General features: G+C 41.2%; 1 protein-coding gene across 8 annotated transcripts in view; it reads left to right on the top strand.

Annotated features, from left to right (window-relative positions):
* Nucleotides 1–19,840, top strand: part of TNRC6B (trinucleotide repeat containing adaptor 6B) — a 241,523-nt gene that overhangs the window by 49,145 nt on the left and 172,538 nt on the right. For all 8 annotated transcript variants that reach the window (XM_057316502.1, XM_057316508.1, XM_057316505.1 and 5 more), the window contains exons 2-3: nucleotides 11,446–11,520; nucleotides 18,179–18,269. In XM_057316502.1, the coding sequence (XP_057172485.1) occupies nucleotides 18,235–18,269 (35 nt within the window). In that variant the 5' untranslated portion in view covers nucleotides 11,446–11,520; nucleotides 18,179–18,234. The remainder of the gene's footprint in view (nucleotides 1–11,445; nucleotides 11,521–18,178; nucleotides 18,270–19,840) is intronic.

Here is a 19,840-nt window from a genome sequence, read left to right as displayed (position 1 = left end):
GCCCCTGCTTTCAAGGAATTAATTGTCCATAAGGGGCTGTATAGAGGAAAATAAACTGTAATACTGAGCCATGGGAGCCCAAAGAAGAGTATCTAATGTGGAGGGGGTTCAGGGTATAGGCAGGAGGTTATCTGAGTGTGTTGATAAAAATCTCATAGTAGCTAATACCTAGTTAATATTAGGTAATAATAGGATCTAGTACTTAGTGCTTACTCTATCTTACTCTGCATATATTTACTTATTTAATCCTCAAGCTACCCAGTAAGGCAGGTAATATTTTTATCCTATTTTACAGATGTGGAAACTATAAAACTGAAGTTTGGTAACTTGACCAAGGTCACAGAACTAGAAAATGGCAGATCTAGAATTTGAACCAGGCGGTGTGTCTGTAGAGTGTGTGTCTGCTAAAAAGATTTCTCACAGGAGATGATACCCAGGCTGTGTCTTGATTGACAGTTTGTACTTAGTCTGGCAGAAGGGTGATTGGGGTGTGCCTGCCTGGTTTTCTGGACAGAGAAACATCATGAGTACATGTAAAGGACACACCTGGTTGAGAGTGAGTGGCAAGAGATGAGGCTAGGAAGAGAGGACTTGGTAATGAAGGGCCGGGATGCCTTCTAAGGAACTTGGGTTCTGTGATCTAATTTTTAAATTTATACAAAAGATACCACTTTTCCCTTTGTATTAGTTCTGTTTGCATTCATTCTTGCTTATTGTGAAATACATTACACAGCCAGAAAACTGCATAGAATACAGATGTAAAACTTAATGAACTATTTATTTTTAAATAATAATTCATTCTGAGGTCAAGAAGTAGGACATTACAGGGATGCAGCAGCCCCATCATAGTGACCTTTGCTAATCACAGTCCTCCCTTCCTACTTACAGGTAACTGCTCTCCTGATTTCTTTCCTTTCTTTTTCCTTTACCACCTGTGTACCTCTAAACATTATAGTTTTGGCTGATTTTGAACACAGAGTCACATGCTATATGTTCTTTTGTATCTGGTCATTATGTTTGCAAGATTCATCCATGCTGTTGCGTGTGGCTGTTGTTCCTTCATTTTCATTGCTGTATGGTATTCCATTGAATGAATATGCTAGAAGGTATTTATCTATTCTACTACCCAGGGTATTTGGGTTGTTCCAGTGGATAGCTATTATGAATTGTGCTGGTCTGAAGATTTTTGTGTCTTTTGGGTGCACGTGAGCATGAATTCCGCTGGGTGTATATACCTGGGAGTAGAATTACTGGATCACAGAGAAGAATAATGGTGAATTGTATTCCAAAGTGGATATAACAATTTACATTCACACAGTCAGTGTAAGGCAGTTCCTATTATTCTATATCCTTGGCAACACTTGTTATTATCAGACTTTTAAATTTTTAGCCATTCATGGGGTGTCTGGCTGGCTCAGTCAGTGGAGCAGGTGGCTCTTGATCTCAGGGTTGTGAGTTCGAGCCCCACCTTGGGAGTAGAGTTAAAAATAAAATCTTTAAAAAAAATAATAAATAATCAAGTAAATTTTTAGCCATTCTGGTATATAATGGTATATTATTGTGGTTTTCCTTTGTATTTTTCATTATGGTTTTATTTTGTATTTTTTTTACTTCCTATTGAAGCTAGACACCTTTTCATATGTTTCGTTGGCCATTTAGATAATGTAGTTTTTTGTTTTTGTTTGTTTGGTGACATGCCTCATCTAGTCTTCTATCCATTTTCCTATGAGTTATCTTGTTCTTTTTCTCTGTGTTAGAATTCTTTGTTATTTTGAATACGAGCCCTTTGTTGGTTTTATATATAAAGCTTTTTCATTTTCTTGAGGGTGTCTTTTGATGAACAAAAATTCTGAATTTTCATGTCAAATTCATCTGTTTTTTAATAATAGGTGCTTTTTTGTGTGCTGCTTAAGAAATCCTTCCCTACCCTTAGGTCATGAAAACATTATCCCATATTATCTTCTAAAAGCTTTATTACTTATTTTTCATATTGAGTTATAGAGCTGTCCTGGATTTGATTTTTGTGACTAGTAATTCTTAATTAACTTGTTAATGCCTCTGCCTTCAATATATTTTTTACATTTTGTTCAGATTTTCTGGCTATCCTCAGCAGGACGATTGGTCTGAATTACCTAGTTTGCCATTCCCAGAAGCAAAAATCTTTTAAAGTTTTAGTTTCACTTTGACTTAAAAAAGATCTCTTCTGGTCGGTAAAGGGGCCTTAAGAAATATGTTTACTAAAAAAAAAAATAAAGACTGAAAAATTATATAGATTCATTGTTGTTTTCATATTTTTTTTGAGAGATCAAAAAGAAGCTTCTGTTTCATGTGTGCTTCTCTCAGTTATAAAATACTTGTAGATAACTTAAAGCTTGCTGTACAACGTGAACAATTATACCCACTGCAGGATAGTTTTAGAACGTTAATCATAGCAAAATTTTGCATTAAAAATATATATACAATCAAACATTGACTTTGATGATAAAACAGTTTAACCGTGGTAATGGCCACCCCCCTTTCTCTGTCTGTCCATATATTTAAACCTCTTTTTTGGCCAGAGATGGACTGTATGCAAACCGCATCCAGAATGCTTTTAGTTTGTGCCACAAAATATGAAGAAAATGTTTTCAGTTTATGGCAACTAGATCCATGACATATGACGCTCCAGGAACTGTTTTTACAGTGCACAAGATGCACGGGAACAGAATCGCAAACTCACATGATTATTGGCAAGGAAAAAACTGGCTACGTGGCTGATGTTAAATTTGCTTTTTAAGACAGCCAGATCAAGAAATGTCTGAAGGATTTGAGACTGTAGCAGTGAGATGATTTTGCAGTTAGTAAACACAGCCTCGGGAAGCCATGGCAAGGCAGTTTCTTATGAGCCATTTACAGCTTCTAGGAGGAGAGGAGAGTGTGGGCGCTAGAGAGGAAAACCTGACGTGGCCTCCAGGGAATGTTGCCGGGGGAAGTAGAGCCTCTCCCGCGTGCACTCCCGCGTGCGCGCTCACACACACACACACACACACACACACACACACCCGGATAGTGAGGGAGAAGCTCCTTGTCCTGCTGTCACGTAGCACCCCACCTGGCCCTCCTGATTCTGTCTCTGAGGTTCACAGTGGAGGAGGTGAGCTTGGTTGTAGCCAAGATGTTAGGAATAAGCATTGCGTATGTGGAAGTTATGGCTCCTGAGCCACACACTTCCTTCCTGCTTATACCCTTATACCATTTTCTTTCTCTTTTAAAATTAATAGCTGCTCAAAGTGTACTCCGAGGATCCGCCTCACTCCCCATCCAGATCCTTTCAGGGAGTCCATGAGGTCACAACCATTTTAATAATACTGACATGTACATGCCTTCAAACTCATTCTCTCACAAGTGTACAGTGGAGTTTTCCAGAGGCTTCATGACATACGATACTGCAAAAGACTGAATGCAGAAGCAGATAGGAGGATACAGCTGCCGTCTCATAAGCCAGACATTAAAGATATTTGCAAAAATGTAAAACAATGGTATTTTTCTCAGATTTTTTATCCTCTAAATATTATTTTTAATTTAAAAATGTTAACATGTAATAATAGTATATTAATATTTTTTAAAAATATTTTATTTATTTATTTGACACAGATACAGCAAGAGAGGGAACACAAGCAGGGGGAGTGGGAGAGGGAGAAGTAGGCTTCCCGCTGACCAGGGAGCCTGACGTGGGGCTTGATCCCAGGACCCTGAGATCATGACCCGAGCCAAAGGCAGACGCTTAGCGACTGAACCATCCAGACACCCCTGTATTAAAATTTTTAAATGGATATTTATGAATAAATATCTTAAATTTTTCATAGCTTTAATTTTTAGTATGGGTAAATATTGATATTTATAACCCACATAAGCAAGAGCTCTTTGGGGTCTTTAATAATTTTTAAGAATTGTAAAGAGATCCTGAGACTATAAAACGTTTGAAAGTCACTGCTTTACATCCTGTCAATTCTGTTGGAATCCTAGTTTTTCTCTGAAGGCTGTCCTGATTGTCTAGCCCACTGTTCTCTCTGCACTATCCAAGCTTCTGTGCCACACAGCTTAGTACTTTCAGTTCTTGTGGAATTGCTTGCTGTGCTGATTTTCTTCTCCTTATCAATAGTGTAAGACCTCTGAGGACAGGGATTATCTGTTAAATGAGAGTTTTTTGAGGTGTCCATGATGTAAATTGCTGAGTGCAGCAAAAATGGTGGTTATTGGTTAATGGTTATTCATATTGTTATCATCTTCAATATAAATATTAAAACTTCCCTAACTCACTGTTTTTATTGGTGAGCCAATATGCATTTAAAATTTTGTGAACTTTAATAGAAATAGGTATTTGATTTAAAAAAACCTACAGAAAATTAATATACAATATGGAAAAAGAATAAAGGCTTTTTGATCATGGGTCATCAATAAATTGGGTACAAAAGCTAAACATGTTAATCTGTTTAATTCTTATGTGATCAACAATGGCAGTAAAACCTGGCCATAGGCCCTTGCTCTGAAAACACAAGCATCGCGCTGGGCGCTTAGTAAGCATTCAGTAAAGCTGGCTGCGTTGACTCTGCTGTTTCAGGAGCTGCCTCTGCTGTTCCTGTAGCCAGCAGTCATCATTCCCTACCATCCCCACCCCCACCCCCAAGTGGTTTGCCCTTGTGTTTTGGTCTTTAGAAGGTACTTTCTGAAGCCATTTCTGTTACAGAATTGACAGGTCATCCTGGACTAGGGTAGAAGGCATTAGTTGACCAAACTGAATAAGTAGCTGAAAGTGAGTACATACCCTTTTCTTTATCCCTGCTTCAGACTGAGTTTGTTTTCCTTAGGCAACCAACCTCTACCTACATGAATAAATGTAATATCTTTGTGCCAGGGGCCTGCTCTCAGTCCCAAAGTTTCCTTCACAGCTTCTCTCTGGCAGTCCGGGGGTCCCACTCAGGTAGCACTCTGCCCTGAGAGGCCAGCATTACTTTACCATGGTGTTCCTTAGAGCAGCATGATACCTGGCAGGTGGCTCATTGCTGAATGAATGCATGCATGCATGGAGTCTATACTGTGGCCTTGGATATACTATTATAACTGATAAACAGCATCCTTACTGGAGTAAACTAAGAATGTTGTGCTGAGTAGACCTTATTTTTTTCCCAAAAATGTCTGTGTTTATTCCATCAGAGTTTATCAGAATGTCCTTTGCACTAGCACTGTTTTAAATGATGATACAGTAGTAAGACTTAGACCCTGCCTTCAGTAGTCTATGTACAACATAAACAAGCCTGGTGGAAATATATACCAAGTATAGTCGCTAACTCAGAGGAAGGACCCATCCAGACCGTGTGTGGGAAAGAGAGAGGCATTAAGAAGGGCTTCACAGAAAAGGTTTCCCTACACCTGCATTTTGAAGGTGGGGAAGAAATTTGCCCTGTGAGTAGGAAGACAGTCCAAGTAGAAACAGCATCTACAAAGTCACTGGCACATGAAGCCATGTGGTGTTTAATGAAAACTGAAAGCAATGTGATTTTGTGAGATGAAGCTGAGAGGTGAATAGGTACCGGGCTTTGTATACCATGTAGTGAGAATTAGATTTTATCTTGAAGATGGACGGAGACATTGCAAAGGCTGTGTGGGATTGCACGTTATAAAGGCAATTCTGACGGGAGTGGGGGTGGGAGGGTCTTGAGGGTAAGAAAACCAGTGGAAAAAAAATAGAATAACTTGAGCGAGAAACTGCCAGAACTAAAGCAGTGGCAGTAGGAATAGAGAAGAAAGTACCTACTGAAATATTTGGGGATTAGAACTGACAGAGTTTGGTGAGAGGAAGATGCTGGTGATGGTGCCGGATTTTTTATTTGAGTGGGATGGTCGTATTCCCAAGTGAGGCAGAAGGGGAAGAACACAGTTTGAGGGAAGATTAGTTGGTTTTAGATGTGTTGCATTTTAGGAACCTGTGGAACATGAGGTGAAGTGCGTTGACATTAGGCAGTTTATAGAAAGCTTTGAAGATTGTAAGAAAGGCCAGTACTGGAGAGATTTGGGAGTCACCAAGGCATAGATGGTAGTTGAATCTATGGGGGAAGATAAGGACAGTGTATATAATTGAAAGAGAATAGGAAGGGTGTAACTCCCAAGGAACACACCAGTAATGAAAGGACAAGCAGGGAAAGATTCTCGAGTAAGAGTCTGCAAAGAAATGGTCTGAGAGGTGGCACAAGGAATGAATTTGGCTCCTTCTGTAGGGTAAAGGGGCTAGACATGATCCATGACAGTTTGGGCATCAGAACTAGGCTCAGCCCTTGAAGCCAGGAGTTGAGTTTGGTTCCCTCACCACAACCCATGTCCCCCCGTTCCCCGTGTACAGAGGCAGCAGATCCTCACCCAGCACCACTTGGCTCATTTGTGAATCTGGAAATCAACAGCGTTGACAGAGGCCTTAGGTTGGCTGCAAACCCAGGGAGACAGGAGGACCCAGACACAGCTAAGAGACCAGCAACTAAAGCAAGGTGCCCCTGGCTCAGTGACTGGATCTGCAGTGTCTTTTTTAATTTTTATTTTTAAAAATTTTACCTTTTAAGTAATCTCTACATCCAACTCAGGGCTCAAACTCACAACTCTGAGGTCAAGAGTCTCATGCTCCATTGACTGAGCCAGCCAGGTGCCCCTGGATCTACAGTATCCTTGATACCAAGATAGGAAAGGAGCAACCAAAGGATAAGACTTTCAGGTCATTCTGATTTTTAAATGTGAAAAAGAGGTTAAAACAAAACAATTGAATAATAGCCATTGTATTTGGTACCGGGATTGATAGGGAAAGATATCATATTGCAATGATTAGTAAGTGAATGAGAGGTAAGGGCATTGTGACCACAAATATAAACTTAAACTTGATTAGGACAGGAAAGGGGAGGGAGGGCACAAAAGCTAGAGGAGATTTTGGGATTAAAGGAGATGGTTTTTGGAAAGTGCAGACTGGAACATTTTATAGAACTTGCAAAGTGTTGAGCTTAAGTAGAGGTGCCCTGAAACTGCACAGGTAACGTTTCCAGATCTTGGAACAATCATAATACTTGTGTATTGGCAGCTAAATAGGCCCATCTGCCTGTAGTGAGGGTATCTCCACCTGTGCTGCTTGGGCTTTCAGTAGTATTATTTGTGTTAATTAAATAGGTTCCTTCTTGCCCACTTGGGCTGGGTGCCCTGCTTATAGAGCTGGACGTGTGGTACCCTCCTGCTTGCCCCAGTTCTCCTGGCATCCATGCTCGCCTCCTGGAAAGGCCTTCCCAGCTCCCTTGCTGGTGTTTTGCTCCACCCTCACATCTGCTGCTTCACTTAAGATGCCTCTTCCTGACATCTTGCTTGAAGTCAGGCCAGTTGCCAATGACGTAAGCAGTCATGGCTTTCAGTGTTACTTGTGACTCAGTTAAAAGTTTATAGTCTGCTTGACCCCTGAGCAACACAGGGATTAGGGGTGCCTGACGCCCTGTGCAGCTGAAAATCTGTGTGTAAGTTTGGACTCCCCCAAAACTTAACAAATAGTCTATTGTTGACTGAAAGCCTTACCAATAATATAAGCAGTCGATTAACACATATTTTGTATTTTATACGTATTACTTACTGCATTCTTACAATAAAGTAAACTGGAGAAAAGAAAATGTTTTTAAGAAAATCGTAAGGAAAAAAACACATTTATAGAACTGTCCTGTAAAAAATCTGCATAGAAATGAGCCCACACAGTTCAAACCCATGTTGTTCAAGGATGAGCTGTGTATTCTTTTTTTTTTAATATTTTATTTATTTATTTGTCAGAGAGAGAGCACAAGCAGGGGGAGTGTCAGGCAGAGGGAGAAACGGGCTCCCCCCTGAGCAAGGAGCCCAAGGCAGGACTTGATCCCAGGATCATGAGCTGAGCTGAAGGCAGATGCTTAACTGACTGAGCCACCTAGGCATCCCTCTTTTTTTTTTTAATATTTATTTTATTATTTTAGAGAGACAGCATGCGTGAGCAAGGTGGGGGATGGGGCAGAGGGGGAAAGAGAGAGAGAGAATCCCAAGCAGATTCCCCACTGAGTATGGAGCCTGACGAAAGGCTTGATCCACGAGCCCAAGATGACGACCTGAGTTGAAACCAAGAGTCAGACACTCAACCAACTAAGCCACCCAGGCGCCCCTGAACTGTATATTCTTAATAGTCTGCATCCCAGAATTATGCCTGGAGATTAAACTGATAACAATGGTGAGTCCTGGGTGAGGATGGGGGAGAAGGGACCGTGATCAAGGGCCTTATCCGTATTACTTGAATTTTTTAAAATGAGAATTAAAATTAAGCCTTAAAGAATCAGGCTGAATAATCAAGTTTCAGAATTAAAACAATGCCATATTAGAGTAGTAAAATGAATATAATTTATTGGAAATGTCCTTCTTTCAACTTGCCATATTTCCTAGGAAAGATGTAGGTTTGATTCCATCCCATGAGTTAGATCAGGTAGTGCGCTTGGAGGAGCTCTTGAGGTCTGCTTGCAGTTTAGCAGGGCCTAGTAGTGATTTAGTCCGAGACCCACGAAACTTCCCAACCGCTATGAACCCCAAGGCCGGTCTGGTTACTCTGCAAGAGAACGGAGAAAACTGGAATGCTTTAAATAGTTTACTGCTATGGCTATATACGATCAGATGGTAGGATTACAGTGTAGTTTGGAACATTTCAAAATGACGTTTTGAAGGAATTTGTCATTACTCATACCTTAGAAGGAAAATAGTGCTGTAGATAACTTCAACTAGATAATTCCAAATGTTGATTTTAAAATCAAATGTTATGTTTATCTTGAGTACAAGTGCATCTGATAACAGAGGTTCACAGCCCTGCAGAGAAACTAGGGAAGCTGTTCTGTAAAAACTGGTTTCCAGAGTGCTTGGAAATTGCCCAGTTTCCTTCGCCTGCCCCTCCTCTGCTTCAACTCCTTTTCCCCTCACTGAACACAGGCAAGTGTCTGAGCCCACTTGCCAAGCAGGCAAAGGACTGAGCTGGCCACTGTGTCCTTCTAAGCTTGTCTATTAACAAGATATATAATGATGGGCTACTTTATGAAGTTGATACAGAATTTAGACAACTGGTAAGTCCACAGAAGTCATGTTTAGCCAGGGCAGAAACTAATCAGAATAGAGAACTGAAAATTAGGGTCGTGCTCTTGATAATCTGCAGGTGACAAAAAATGAAAGAATTGAATCTTTCTCAGAGGTACTGAGAGTCACACGTAACCACGTAGCTCACATTCTCCACAAGGGCCAGACCCATCTGCAAAGTTTGAGCATCTTCAGCTTTCCCTGGTGCCATTTAATGGGGAAGGCTCCACACTGAATTACTGAGTTATCAGGAGCATGTCAGGATTCAGTTCAGCTTGTTTATTGAACTCCTGATGGATACCAAATTCTAAGATGGGTAAGACACAGAGAGCCCTTGTTGTCAAGAAGCCCCTGTTGAGTGTAGAAAGCAGACCCTCAGACACTACCAGTATTATGTGGTATATCTTAGAGGAGGGATACTTAGTGCAGCCAAGGAGGGTACAGAAAACTTTCAGGAGATAATTCCTGAGGCCGATCTTACAAGAGGAGTAGATGGGAATTAAGCCAAGGGCCCTCAGCAGACATCAGTGCGTGTATTTCAGGCAAGGAAACCACGCATAATCCCCATGAGAAGGATATGAAGTGATGATGGGGCTAGAGAGATCTTGAATTTTACCCTGAAGGTAATGGGTAATTATTGACTGAATCTTGGCAGCAATCTACTCAGAGGTCACGTTTGCTTTTTAGAAAGGAAGATGGCTGGGACAACGGTGTGTATAGTAGGAGGATAGGGATAATAATTAAAATATCACTAATACTTATCACAGTCCAACCATCTGAGATTTATTTATCCAAACACTGTTAAAAAATAAGCAGAGGGAGAGGTGATGACAGATAAGAGGGCAACAAGATGCTTTCAGGATTTCCCTGAAGCACCCCCTCAAACACTAAGACATGATGTGGAACTAAAGCTGTAACTCATAATCTGCAGCTGTGGGGAATGGAATGTGCTTTCTTGGACAGAAACATTAAATTGATTGTGAAACTAAGGGCCCAACTTCCAAATAGTGACAGGCTTTCTGACAGCAGTACGGACGCTGATCATAGATGAGTTTCTGTAGGGCTTGTCCAGCATTGTTTTGACCACTTCTGCACACACACCGAGGTCCAGCCTTGGGCAGGATCTCCTTCTGGCATTTGTTTCTGCCATTGTAAAATGAAAGGACTGGCTTGGGACCTCTAGATGTCTAATATTAAGTGCCTTTCATTTCATATATATTCGTGTATCTGTATGTTCACATATGTAAGTACGTATTTCATATATATAAAGAGAGAGACATTCCATCATGAAACAAATACAGTTTTCACTGCATCTATTAGCAGCTTGCTCTGATCCGATTTGATTTTGAAAACGCCATTCCAGCCATTATTTGAGAACAGACTGGGGAGGAGCAAGAGTAGGGGCAGGAGACTAGCTAAGAGGCCTCCACTAGCAAGGAATGATAATGGCAATGGAAGTGAAAGAATTCATATGCTGTGAATCAGAAATGACAGGATTGCTGGTGGGGCTGTGAGAGGCCTGGGATAGGGTGAGAAATCCAGGATAAACCCAAGGTTCTGACCCAGGCAACTGGGCAGGGATGGTGTCCTTGATAAGGCAGGGCGGACGGGAGAATGAGGTCCTGGCAGGGGATGAAGAGTACCATTTGGGATTTATTGAATCTAAAGTGATTATGAGACATCCTCATGTCAAATGGAGAAGCTGAAAAGGCAACTTGGCATTTTTCTGGTAGAACAGATAAGGTAAAATCAATAATAGAAGTTTAATATAGGTTTTAGTGTTTCTTCAGAAGGTATTTCAGTTCACATTGTTTGGGTTTTTTTTTTTAAGATTTAATTAATTAATTAATTAATTTGTTTAGAGCTTGAGCATGGGGAGGGAGAGGGAGAGAGAGAATCTCAAGCTGACTCAGCACTGCTCATGGAGCCTCACAACCCTGAGATCATGACCTGAGCCAAAATCAAGAGTCGGACGTTCGACCGACTGAGCCATCCAGGCACCTCTCAGTTCACACTCTTAATAACCACTCACCTTTATTGAGCATGTGGTTGGTGCCCTGCCCTATACTGTTTTATACATATTCCATGTAAACTTCCAAAGAACCCTATGAGGAAGGTGCTGCTGTTGTTTTAGGTGTTGAGTGAGGAAGCTGAGGCTCCCGGAGAGGTTAGGCCACTGGCCCAACAGTCAACAGCTTCTAGACGGAAGAGCCTGGTATTTACTAGGCTACCCGACGCAGAACTGTGCCCCACCGCTTCCCGTGGCATCTTGCTATGAGTGCCCAGCTCATTGTGATTTTTCTCTCTTTTCAGGGTTTTGGTTTTTTGCACTGAATGTAGTCTAGACTCATCATCACGGGCTTGTGTTGCCCCAGGATACTGTCAGAGGTAAGTTTTTAAAATTTCAATTCACTGTGTATTGGCAGTGAAATGGGAGAGTCTTCATCTTAAAAAGAAGAAAAGTACATTTTGACGTTATTGCCCCTTTCCCAAGTTGTTCCACGAGGGTGTTTAAAGTGGCCATCACATCAGCTCTTTGCATTTCTACTTCAGTAGGTCCCTTTAAAAAGCACATCAGTCCAAATGATTGAAGTGACATGTGGCGCCTCATCCTTTTATAAAGCTAGAATTTGTTATTAGGGTTTAGCAATTCCACAGTTTTCTGTGAGTGTATTCCTAGCTTCTCTGCCTCTGGTCTGTCCTGACTCCAGGCTGTCGTCCACATTACTGCCAGGACGAGCTTTCAAGATGATGTATTTACTCCTGTCACTCCTTTACTCCAACAGCTCTCATGGCTCTCAGTTCTGCAGATGCCATTCTACAAACTGCTTGAGAGCCTCATTCCAGTCAGTGTTTCTGGCTGCTTTTCTAGTGCGCCCCTACCTGTTGTACGCCATACCAGACCATTTTCTGTTTCCCAAACATACAGTTCTTTTTCGTACCTTTGTGCCTTGGTTGATGCTTTTCTCTTCACCTGAGGTTTGGAAGAGGGGAGAAGAATGCAGCTATCACTGCTCTTTCTCGAATCTTACCTGTTGTCCCCTCCTCTAGGCCACCTTGGCAGAATTTCTTTCTCATCTGTATTCTAGGTGCCCCCGTTACTATGACCATAATAAGGCATTCAGTATTTTACATTAGAGTTACTTGTCTCTGTCTCCTTTACTAGTCTGTAAACCCTTTGAGACTTCTTGGGAAGGAACTCACAGGTTTTTTAGTGCCCGTTGGCTGCTCCTGGACACCTTGCTGAGTGCTGTGCATATATTATTTCATTTAATCCTTATAACACCTCCTCCTGACCAGTTTTATGGATGAAAATAATGAAGATTAGAATGCTAAGTGCCCAAGATTACACAGCTAATAACTGACAAAGAATTAGGAATGAATGACTCCGTTCCTTCAAAGCCAAAGCTTGTTCTACTACAGCATTCTAGCCGAGCACCATCTGGTGTGTGGTAGGAACCCAGGAAATAGCTATTGAATTGATTATCTATTGTAATTTAAATAAAAAGGACTTTAGTTGATTAATTCAGTCATTCCTACATAGAAATTTATTGACTATTAAATTCCAGGTATACAGTTCTAAGTAAGCTGTGAATGTAGACATTAACGAGATACAGTGTCTGGTGTCAAAGAGTTGACAGTGTCATAAGGGACGCATCTATGTAAGCAAGTGAAGCCAGTAGAGGGTTACAGATCATATGATAGAATTCAGACAGGATCCACTGGGGACACTGAGGAAGGAATCGCCAGTTCTGCCGAGGGATGGATCAGGAGATACTGTGCAAAAGCTGAGTCTTGAATGATAAGAATAGGGTGTTCTCTGGTGGTACCAGGGGAGGGAAAGGCAGAAGGAGTAGTATGAACAAAAACATGGAAACCAGAAATAATCTGGCATATTTGTGAAACTGTAAGTAGTTCGTTGTGACTGGAGCAAAGAAAAAGGGGTCTGGTCAGTGACACCGGAGAGACAGGTGAGGGCTAGATCCTGGAGAGCTTTGAAGATGCGAATATATTTGCCAACTTTTACGGAAGACCAAGCACAGTATGATGTACGGTTTTACTCATGTTTGTCGTTAACATTTGTTGAGTCCTGTTCCGTGTGTGCTGAAGCTCTGCCAGGTCAAGACTGCAGGCCACTTACCACGTACGGCAAGCTGGTGATAGCTCTGAGGTGGAATCATGTGCCGGAGCAGAAATCAGATGCTTGTGTTGTCACATCATCTGTGACAGCTTTACTATCACTTGTTCGCCCCCTCCAGTGAATTTTCACATAAGTGGACTTTGCCTTGATTTTTTCATCACTCTCTTAGCACTGATACGCCGGCCCCTTTGTCACTTCCCAAGTGGAACCCCTAGCTCAACCATATACTTTTGCATGGCCTACTTTATCCTCCTTCTGTTTTGTCAGAAGCACAGTAAAATTCACTTAGACCCTTAGACAAGTATAAGCTATGGCTTCACAAGAATGTCATCAAGGCTTTTTCAAGAAACACCTTAAAAAATATTAAGAACAGTTCCAAAACCACACACACACACACACACACACACACTCACACAAATAAGGGCAAATTAAAGAAAGGACAGATAGAAAAATAGGTATGATATGACATGTAGTAAGTAGGCAAACTATATGGTATTAATCAGGAAAGATTTTTAGAAATAAAAATTGGATATTACAAGGATAGAGACATGAATTGGTGGTGAGGGGAAGCGCTTTCAAATGGGTATGAATTGCATAGATAGAAATTAAATTTGAAACTAATAATACAGTATATGTTAATTAAATTGAATTTAAATAAAAAATTTTTAAAAAAGAAATTAAATTAGCAAATTGTGTGGAGAGAATAGAGAGAAGATTTGCCTGAGTGAAGTGGGGGATAGTGTGTGCATGGGGAATAGCTAGAAATAGAGTTGAAAAGATTATAAAGTAAAAGTCTGCTATTCGTATTATGGTAATGGGGTAATTGGGAAGATAAGACTGATGCAGAAAACTTAATTCTGAAGAGGAGACGTTCCAGATATAACCTGGAATTGAAGAGGACCTGATAAAAAACATTTTCTCCCCTGAGCAAGTTCTGAACCACATATATATCCTATATATCCATATAGGATAAAGGAGCAAGGCAGGTGGAGAACAGATTTTCACTTTTATTACTAAGTTAACATAGAACTGGCTTGTGTCTAACAGCAGGTCATCTTTCTGATATTCAGTTCTGAAACTTAACAGGTTTCCTCGCCCAGCAGTACTAGCCAGGGACAGACCCGCCTCCTGGAAGAAGGAACCAGCAGAGCAGGATAAGTGCCCCACAGGAAAGGAGTTGGGGGGTACTGGACTATGCAAGTCCAGTTTCCCCTTCCAGACTCACTGACCGGACAAGTCACTGCACCTTGACAGCATGTGTCAGGAATATAAGGCCAATAGTAGTGAAGGGATATTGCCTCACATGGAAGGAAGCATCCAGAGTGGGCAAGTTTTCCTCCCCTAACACGCAAGGGCTCTTGTCTCCTAGCACATTGGTCTTAAGTAGTAATCCAGGTCACATTGGGTGTGTCCCTCCCCTCTAGGGCAGAGGGCGTCTCAGGACAGTCCTGCTCCCACTTTGAAGAGGACGAACCCCCACTACCACCCACTCTTCTCTTGGGTATTTTCTTTGGCAAAATTGATCCTAAAATGGATCAGAACAGTATATAAATTATATGAACTCCAAGGCTAAACAAAACTGTTTCAGCACTGTCCCCATAGCCTACCAGATTCAGAAAGTAAGCCTACCTCCTGCCCATGAGCAGTAATTTCTTTTTTTTTTTAATATTTTATTTATTTATTTATTTATTTATTTATTTATTTATTTATTTATTCGACAGAGACAGAGACAGCCAGCGAGAGAGGGAACACAAGCAGGGGGAGTGGGAGAGGAAGAAGCAGGCTCATAGCAGAGGAGCCTGATGTGGGGCTCGATCCCAGAACGCCGGGATCACGCCCTGAGCCGAAGGCAGACGCTTAACCACTGTGCCACCCAGGCGCCCCCCATGAGCAGTAATTTCTGATAAAAGTATGTTCTCACAACATTGTACTCAGTCTTGCCACGTTGGTATCTGACGGAGGGAAGATGGGTGAGGTCCTCTTGGTTTGAGCCTCTCCAGAATACTAGTTAGCCCATGCCAGTGTACAGAATTCACGACTTGGACACTTCCACCCAATTTGGAAAAATCTGCCAGCAGGAGGTCAAATTTGGAACTGGGCCTTTACCGTATCTCGAAAAAACCCAACCAATGTACACTGTCTTCTGCTTTAAAGATTAATACTTGAAGTATCACTTTCTTTTTGCAATATTTAGGGATTTATACTAGTGGCAGCCTCAGTTACCAAGTTCCTTCCCTTCCTCTGTAAGTTCCCTGCCTCCCTGCCTTCTGTGAGCATAGTGAGACACCTCTTTAATTTCCATTTCCCATTTGGATTGCCTGTGTAAGCCGAGCACAAACAATTTAAACATAGAACTTCACTGGTTCTGTAGCAAGCGTGCTGTTTGAAATTCAGCTGCCTTGTAGCTTATGTGCAGCAAATAATTGTTTCACTCATTAATATCTAAAAGGCCTGTATGAAGAAAGTCTCTTTTCCCTAAAGTCTAATCTTTGCCTCAGCCATGGCTGCTTAGGAAAAGCTGTGCCTGCAGAATTCAAGGTCAGGCAGCAGCCTTCTGTACTTTGAAGCCAACCAAGCCTGCTAATGCCCTATTCCGTTTGCTGAGGCCAGCACAGCTGACATTTGCTTGCTAGGCCAGAGTGGCCGATGTATGCTGAGGCCACTTGCACAGCTGACATTTAGATGAGCCTTCAGTACCACCACCACCACCACGGCTGCCACCACCACCACCACCGACTGTTGCTTCTTCCCTTGCTGTCGCCCGCAAAGCCCCCAAGCCTGTGCTAAGCCTTGTGTGCCTGGTGTATTCAGTCTTGTTTCTATAGAAACAGCCACTTACCTGAAGACAAAGTTACCATAACTACAGTCATCACTAATGTCAAAATACAGTGTGGCCTATGGTTTATAAACTTCTAATTCGGCCTCAATAGTGTAAAGCTGGTGTATGACCGTAAAAACTCATGCGGCCTCATGTAAATCTCTGCAAGATTGAAACGTGTTGCTCCCTCGCTAAAGACCAAAGCCCAAAGTCCTGCCCCAACAGAAGCCTTATAAAGTGCACATGCATTTTACCCCCCAAATTTTCCTTCATGTATATTTATTAAAATGGTAGTCTCATGTACCAGATATTAGGGTCTTTGGGATACTCAATAAATAGCACTCTTTGTCCCTTGACTGAGTTCTACACCAATTGAGAAATAAAGGAGTAGGGCATTTGAGAGACCAAAATATCATCTGTCGTTAATTAAGCTATATTGGAGAATATGGCTTACATCTGTAGACAAGTGAACTTCCTAGCACTGACCTCAATATTCACCGGGCTTACCTAGTCCCAGGTAACTGTGAGGGACCTGCATTTAGAGCAGAGGAAAGGGCTGTGCTCACATGCCTTGTTTCTCCTTCTGATCTCCCCATTCGGAAAGGATCCTCCAGGGTGGAGCTTGTGCATATAGAGAAGAGCCAGGAGGGAAGCCTCTGGAGAGGTGAAAGACGGTTCCTCTTTCCTAGCACATTCAAATGGAAATGGCACAGAGATCATTGGGGTGACTTTCTTTGTCCACTGTCCATATAGTGCGTCATTTATGAAATACGGTCTCTATTTCTGTAAAGTAGAATGAGAACTTGAGGATATTGGTGAAGCAGCTTGCATATGACATCCTTCTAGGTAGCTTACTTTTTCTAGTGCTATCAACTTAATTTTCATAGAAAGAGCAAGTTTATTTTTGCACAACTGTCATAAACGAATGAGGAGCAAAACCAGCTAGAGAAAGCCTGTTTTCCTTGCTGTGAGCATCTGCTTCAGCAAGAATGGGCAGTGTCACTTCATCTGGAGCGAGTGAATGGGGCTTGATTAACAGAGCTTCCAGTGTACCAGTTTTACATTTCATGTCACATAAATACACACTGGTTCCCAAAAAACCTCCATTAGGTGAGCACAGTACATATTTTGATACTCCTTTCCCGCCCAGCAGATGAGGAAACAGATTCCCACACTAGACCTCCAGGCTGCTGCGTTTATAAAGAGATTCTCTGCACACACACATCCTGGCAAGCATCTTTTTTAGCTTTTGTATTTTGTAGGTATGAACCTTTTAAAGTATTAGAAAGGTTTTAAAACATTGGTTACCTGTAATATAATGGAGATCCGTTTTGTGTCAGTTTGAGTAATTATTCCTCAATAATGACATATCAAATGAAAATTTGAATGTTACATATACTTTTAGTAGTTTCCTTTTGGTACATTTTAATTCATAAAATTTTAACTAACTTAACTCATTTTATTCTTGGGGGGAAAATTACTACTTTTTATTGTTTTGCCCTAGGACAGCCTGTTCTCATGTAAAAATGAATTAACTGATAGTTTACTAAGCAAATCCTCTTGAAAAAGTGGGATCCGCCATGAGCGTGTACTGTAATTTCAGTTATAAAATAGACCACAAATATTGAACATAAATGATAAACCCAGGAAACCCAGCTGGTTTCAATAGCCTATTGTAATATGCAGGCAGTATGACCTGCTGCAGCGTAACAACTGGCCCACTGCTTCCATAGGTGGGTGTCCTTTCTGACGGATCACCGTTTGTACCGTATGCATTGCTAAAGATTTTCGCTGTCACCTGTGCCAAAAATCAAGATAAAAAAGGAAAGAAATCTAGAACTGTTTAATACCCTGATGTCTTCAACCTTTCCTAACTCTCCTCCCTTTAGGTAGGGAAAATTCCCTCTTACCTCCTCCTTCCTTTCCTACTGAAGATGCGTGTACACACACACACACACACACACACACACACACACACACGTTACTTAAGGTCATCGCCTTGGTGATCCAGTTTCAATCCAATCTTTGAAAAACTGATTTTTGCACTGAATTCGTTTTTTTTTTCTCTCTCTTCTTACCTCTTTTAGGCAATATTTGTGTGTTTCTGCAGAGTTTTGCACAGAGTCTGTTCCCATGCAAACCAATGAGGGAGAAGTGTCGGAAGAAAGCAGTTCCAAGGTCAGTGAATTACTAAAGATGCAAACACTTTGGGTGGAAATTAAAAACAGGCAGTGGATGAGTAGAGTGGGTGTTTTGTTTTAGGTGAATTTAGAAACTAGCTTGATTTAAATGAAAACCTAACCTAAGGTTGAGAAGATTTTTTTTCTTCTTGATAGTCATTTTTGTTATGCTCCACGACCGATTTAAAACAAATTTTACTGAACTCATAGAGAACTTTATGCTTCATTTGTGCAATGTTTTATTGTGCAAGTTCTGTATTCTTATTTTAAGAAATTAAAATGAGTCAGAAGTGTATAAGGTAAAAAGTAAAAATCCTGTCCTTTATTCCTGCTGCACAAAGACATTATCAATAATTTTTAGACACTTTTTATTAAAAAATTTTAAGTGGTAATTTGTTTGGTTTGGGTTTTCAAGCTAAGGCTTGAATGAATGTTAACCATTGTCAATCCTGTATATAAGTTGTTATCTGTGTGTTTATGTATATCTCTGTATCTGGCTCCTATGTCCTGACTCTGCTCGGCTCTTTCTCTGCCTGGTCATATGGGACCCTCAGTATCACCTTCATGTCTCTCTCTCCTTTCAAAGTTGTTCTAGTCCTTCCTGGGCTCTCTAAGGATATCTCACACTGTGTCCTGGACAGTGCCCAGTCTGCTGCCCTGGACCTTCCTGAGGGGAGTCTTTTTGCTGCTACCAGTGCTACTGGTGCTCTCTGTGGGAGGGCTTTGGTCCCCTGGTCACTAGAATGCAGTTTTGTATGACCTAATCACTTTCTCGCAGAGCATTCTCCTGTTTTAGTCGAAGCCGCTATTGTAAATACTGAAGGAAGACAAGTTGACGGAGTTAGTATTAATGTAAAACTTCAGAAGCCCTTGAATCCTTTGGAGACACAGTGACTATTCCTTATATTTTTCCCAGGGACCACTTCAGGGCTTATTTAATTTTCCTGCTGTGTACGTAAAAGAGAAAATTGAATAGCACTAACACAGTTACCCATGAATCTGCCTCATTGTTCCACACTTTAGAAGTTAAATATGAAAATTATGTGCTGTAAAAAGTCTTTGATGACATATCAGGAAATCCAAAGGCGAGGATATGGACTTCATTGGCCTGGTTCCCTTAGAAAGAGACTCGTGTGATCTAATTTATTTAGTATTTATGTGCCTATGTTGTCATGCTGATCTGAAAACAGATACTATTTTGTCTGTTATATGTGGCTTTGACTTATTGAATGCAGTGATCAGTTTTCTTAGTGCCTGGTCTAGCTAGCTATTACACAGTGGAACTGTGCATTACGAGGGGGGCTCCAGTTCTAGTGTGGATTTACTGACGCATCTTGGACTATCGCTGATTATTTATGCTGTCTCTTTTATTCTTTTAAATTGTGGTATTATAGAAAAATATACTTTTATAGTCATTCAATTAATTATTTAATTCACAAACACATGGGGCACCTGGTATGTGTTGATGGTCCCAAGTATGGCGTGCAGAGTTACATAAGGCAGGGTCTCTGCATGTTGGGAACTTGTAGTCTAGTTGAGGGAGGTAACCATACCATAAGGGCAATGATA

The sequence above is a fragment of the Ursus arctos genome, unplaced genomic scaffold (assembly GCF_023065955.2).
Source record: "Ursus arctos isolate Adak ecotype North America unplaced genomic scaffold, UrsArc2.0 scaffold_21, whole genome shotgun sequence".
NCBI classification, from domain to species: Eukaryota; Metazoa; Chordata; class Mammalia; order Carnivora; family Ursidae; genus Ursus; species Ursus arctos.
The sequence above is the reverse complement of the archived record's forward strand: the minus strand, read 5'-3'. Positions and strand labels throughout refer to the sequence as shown.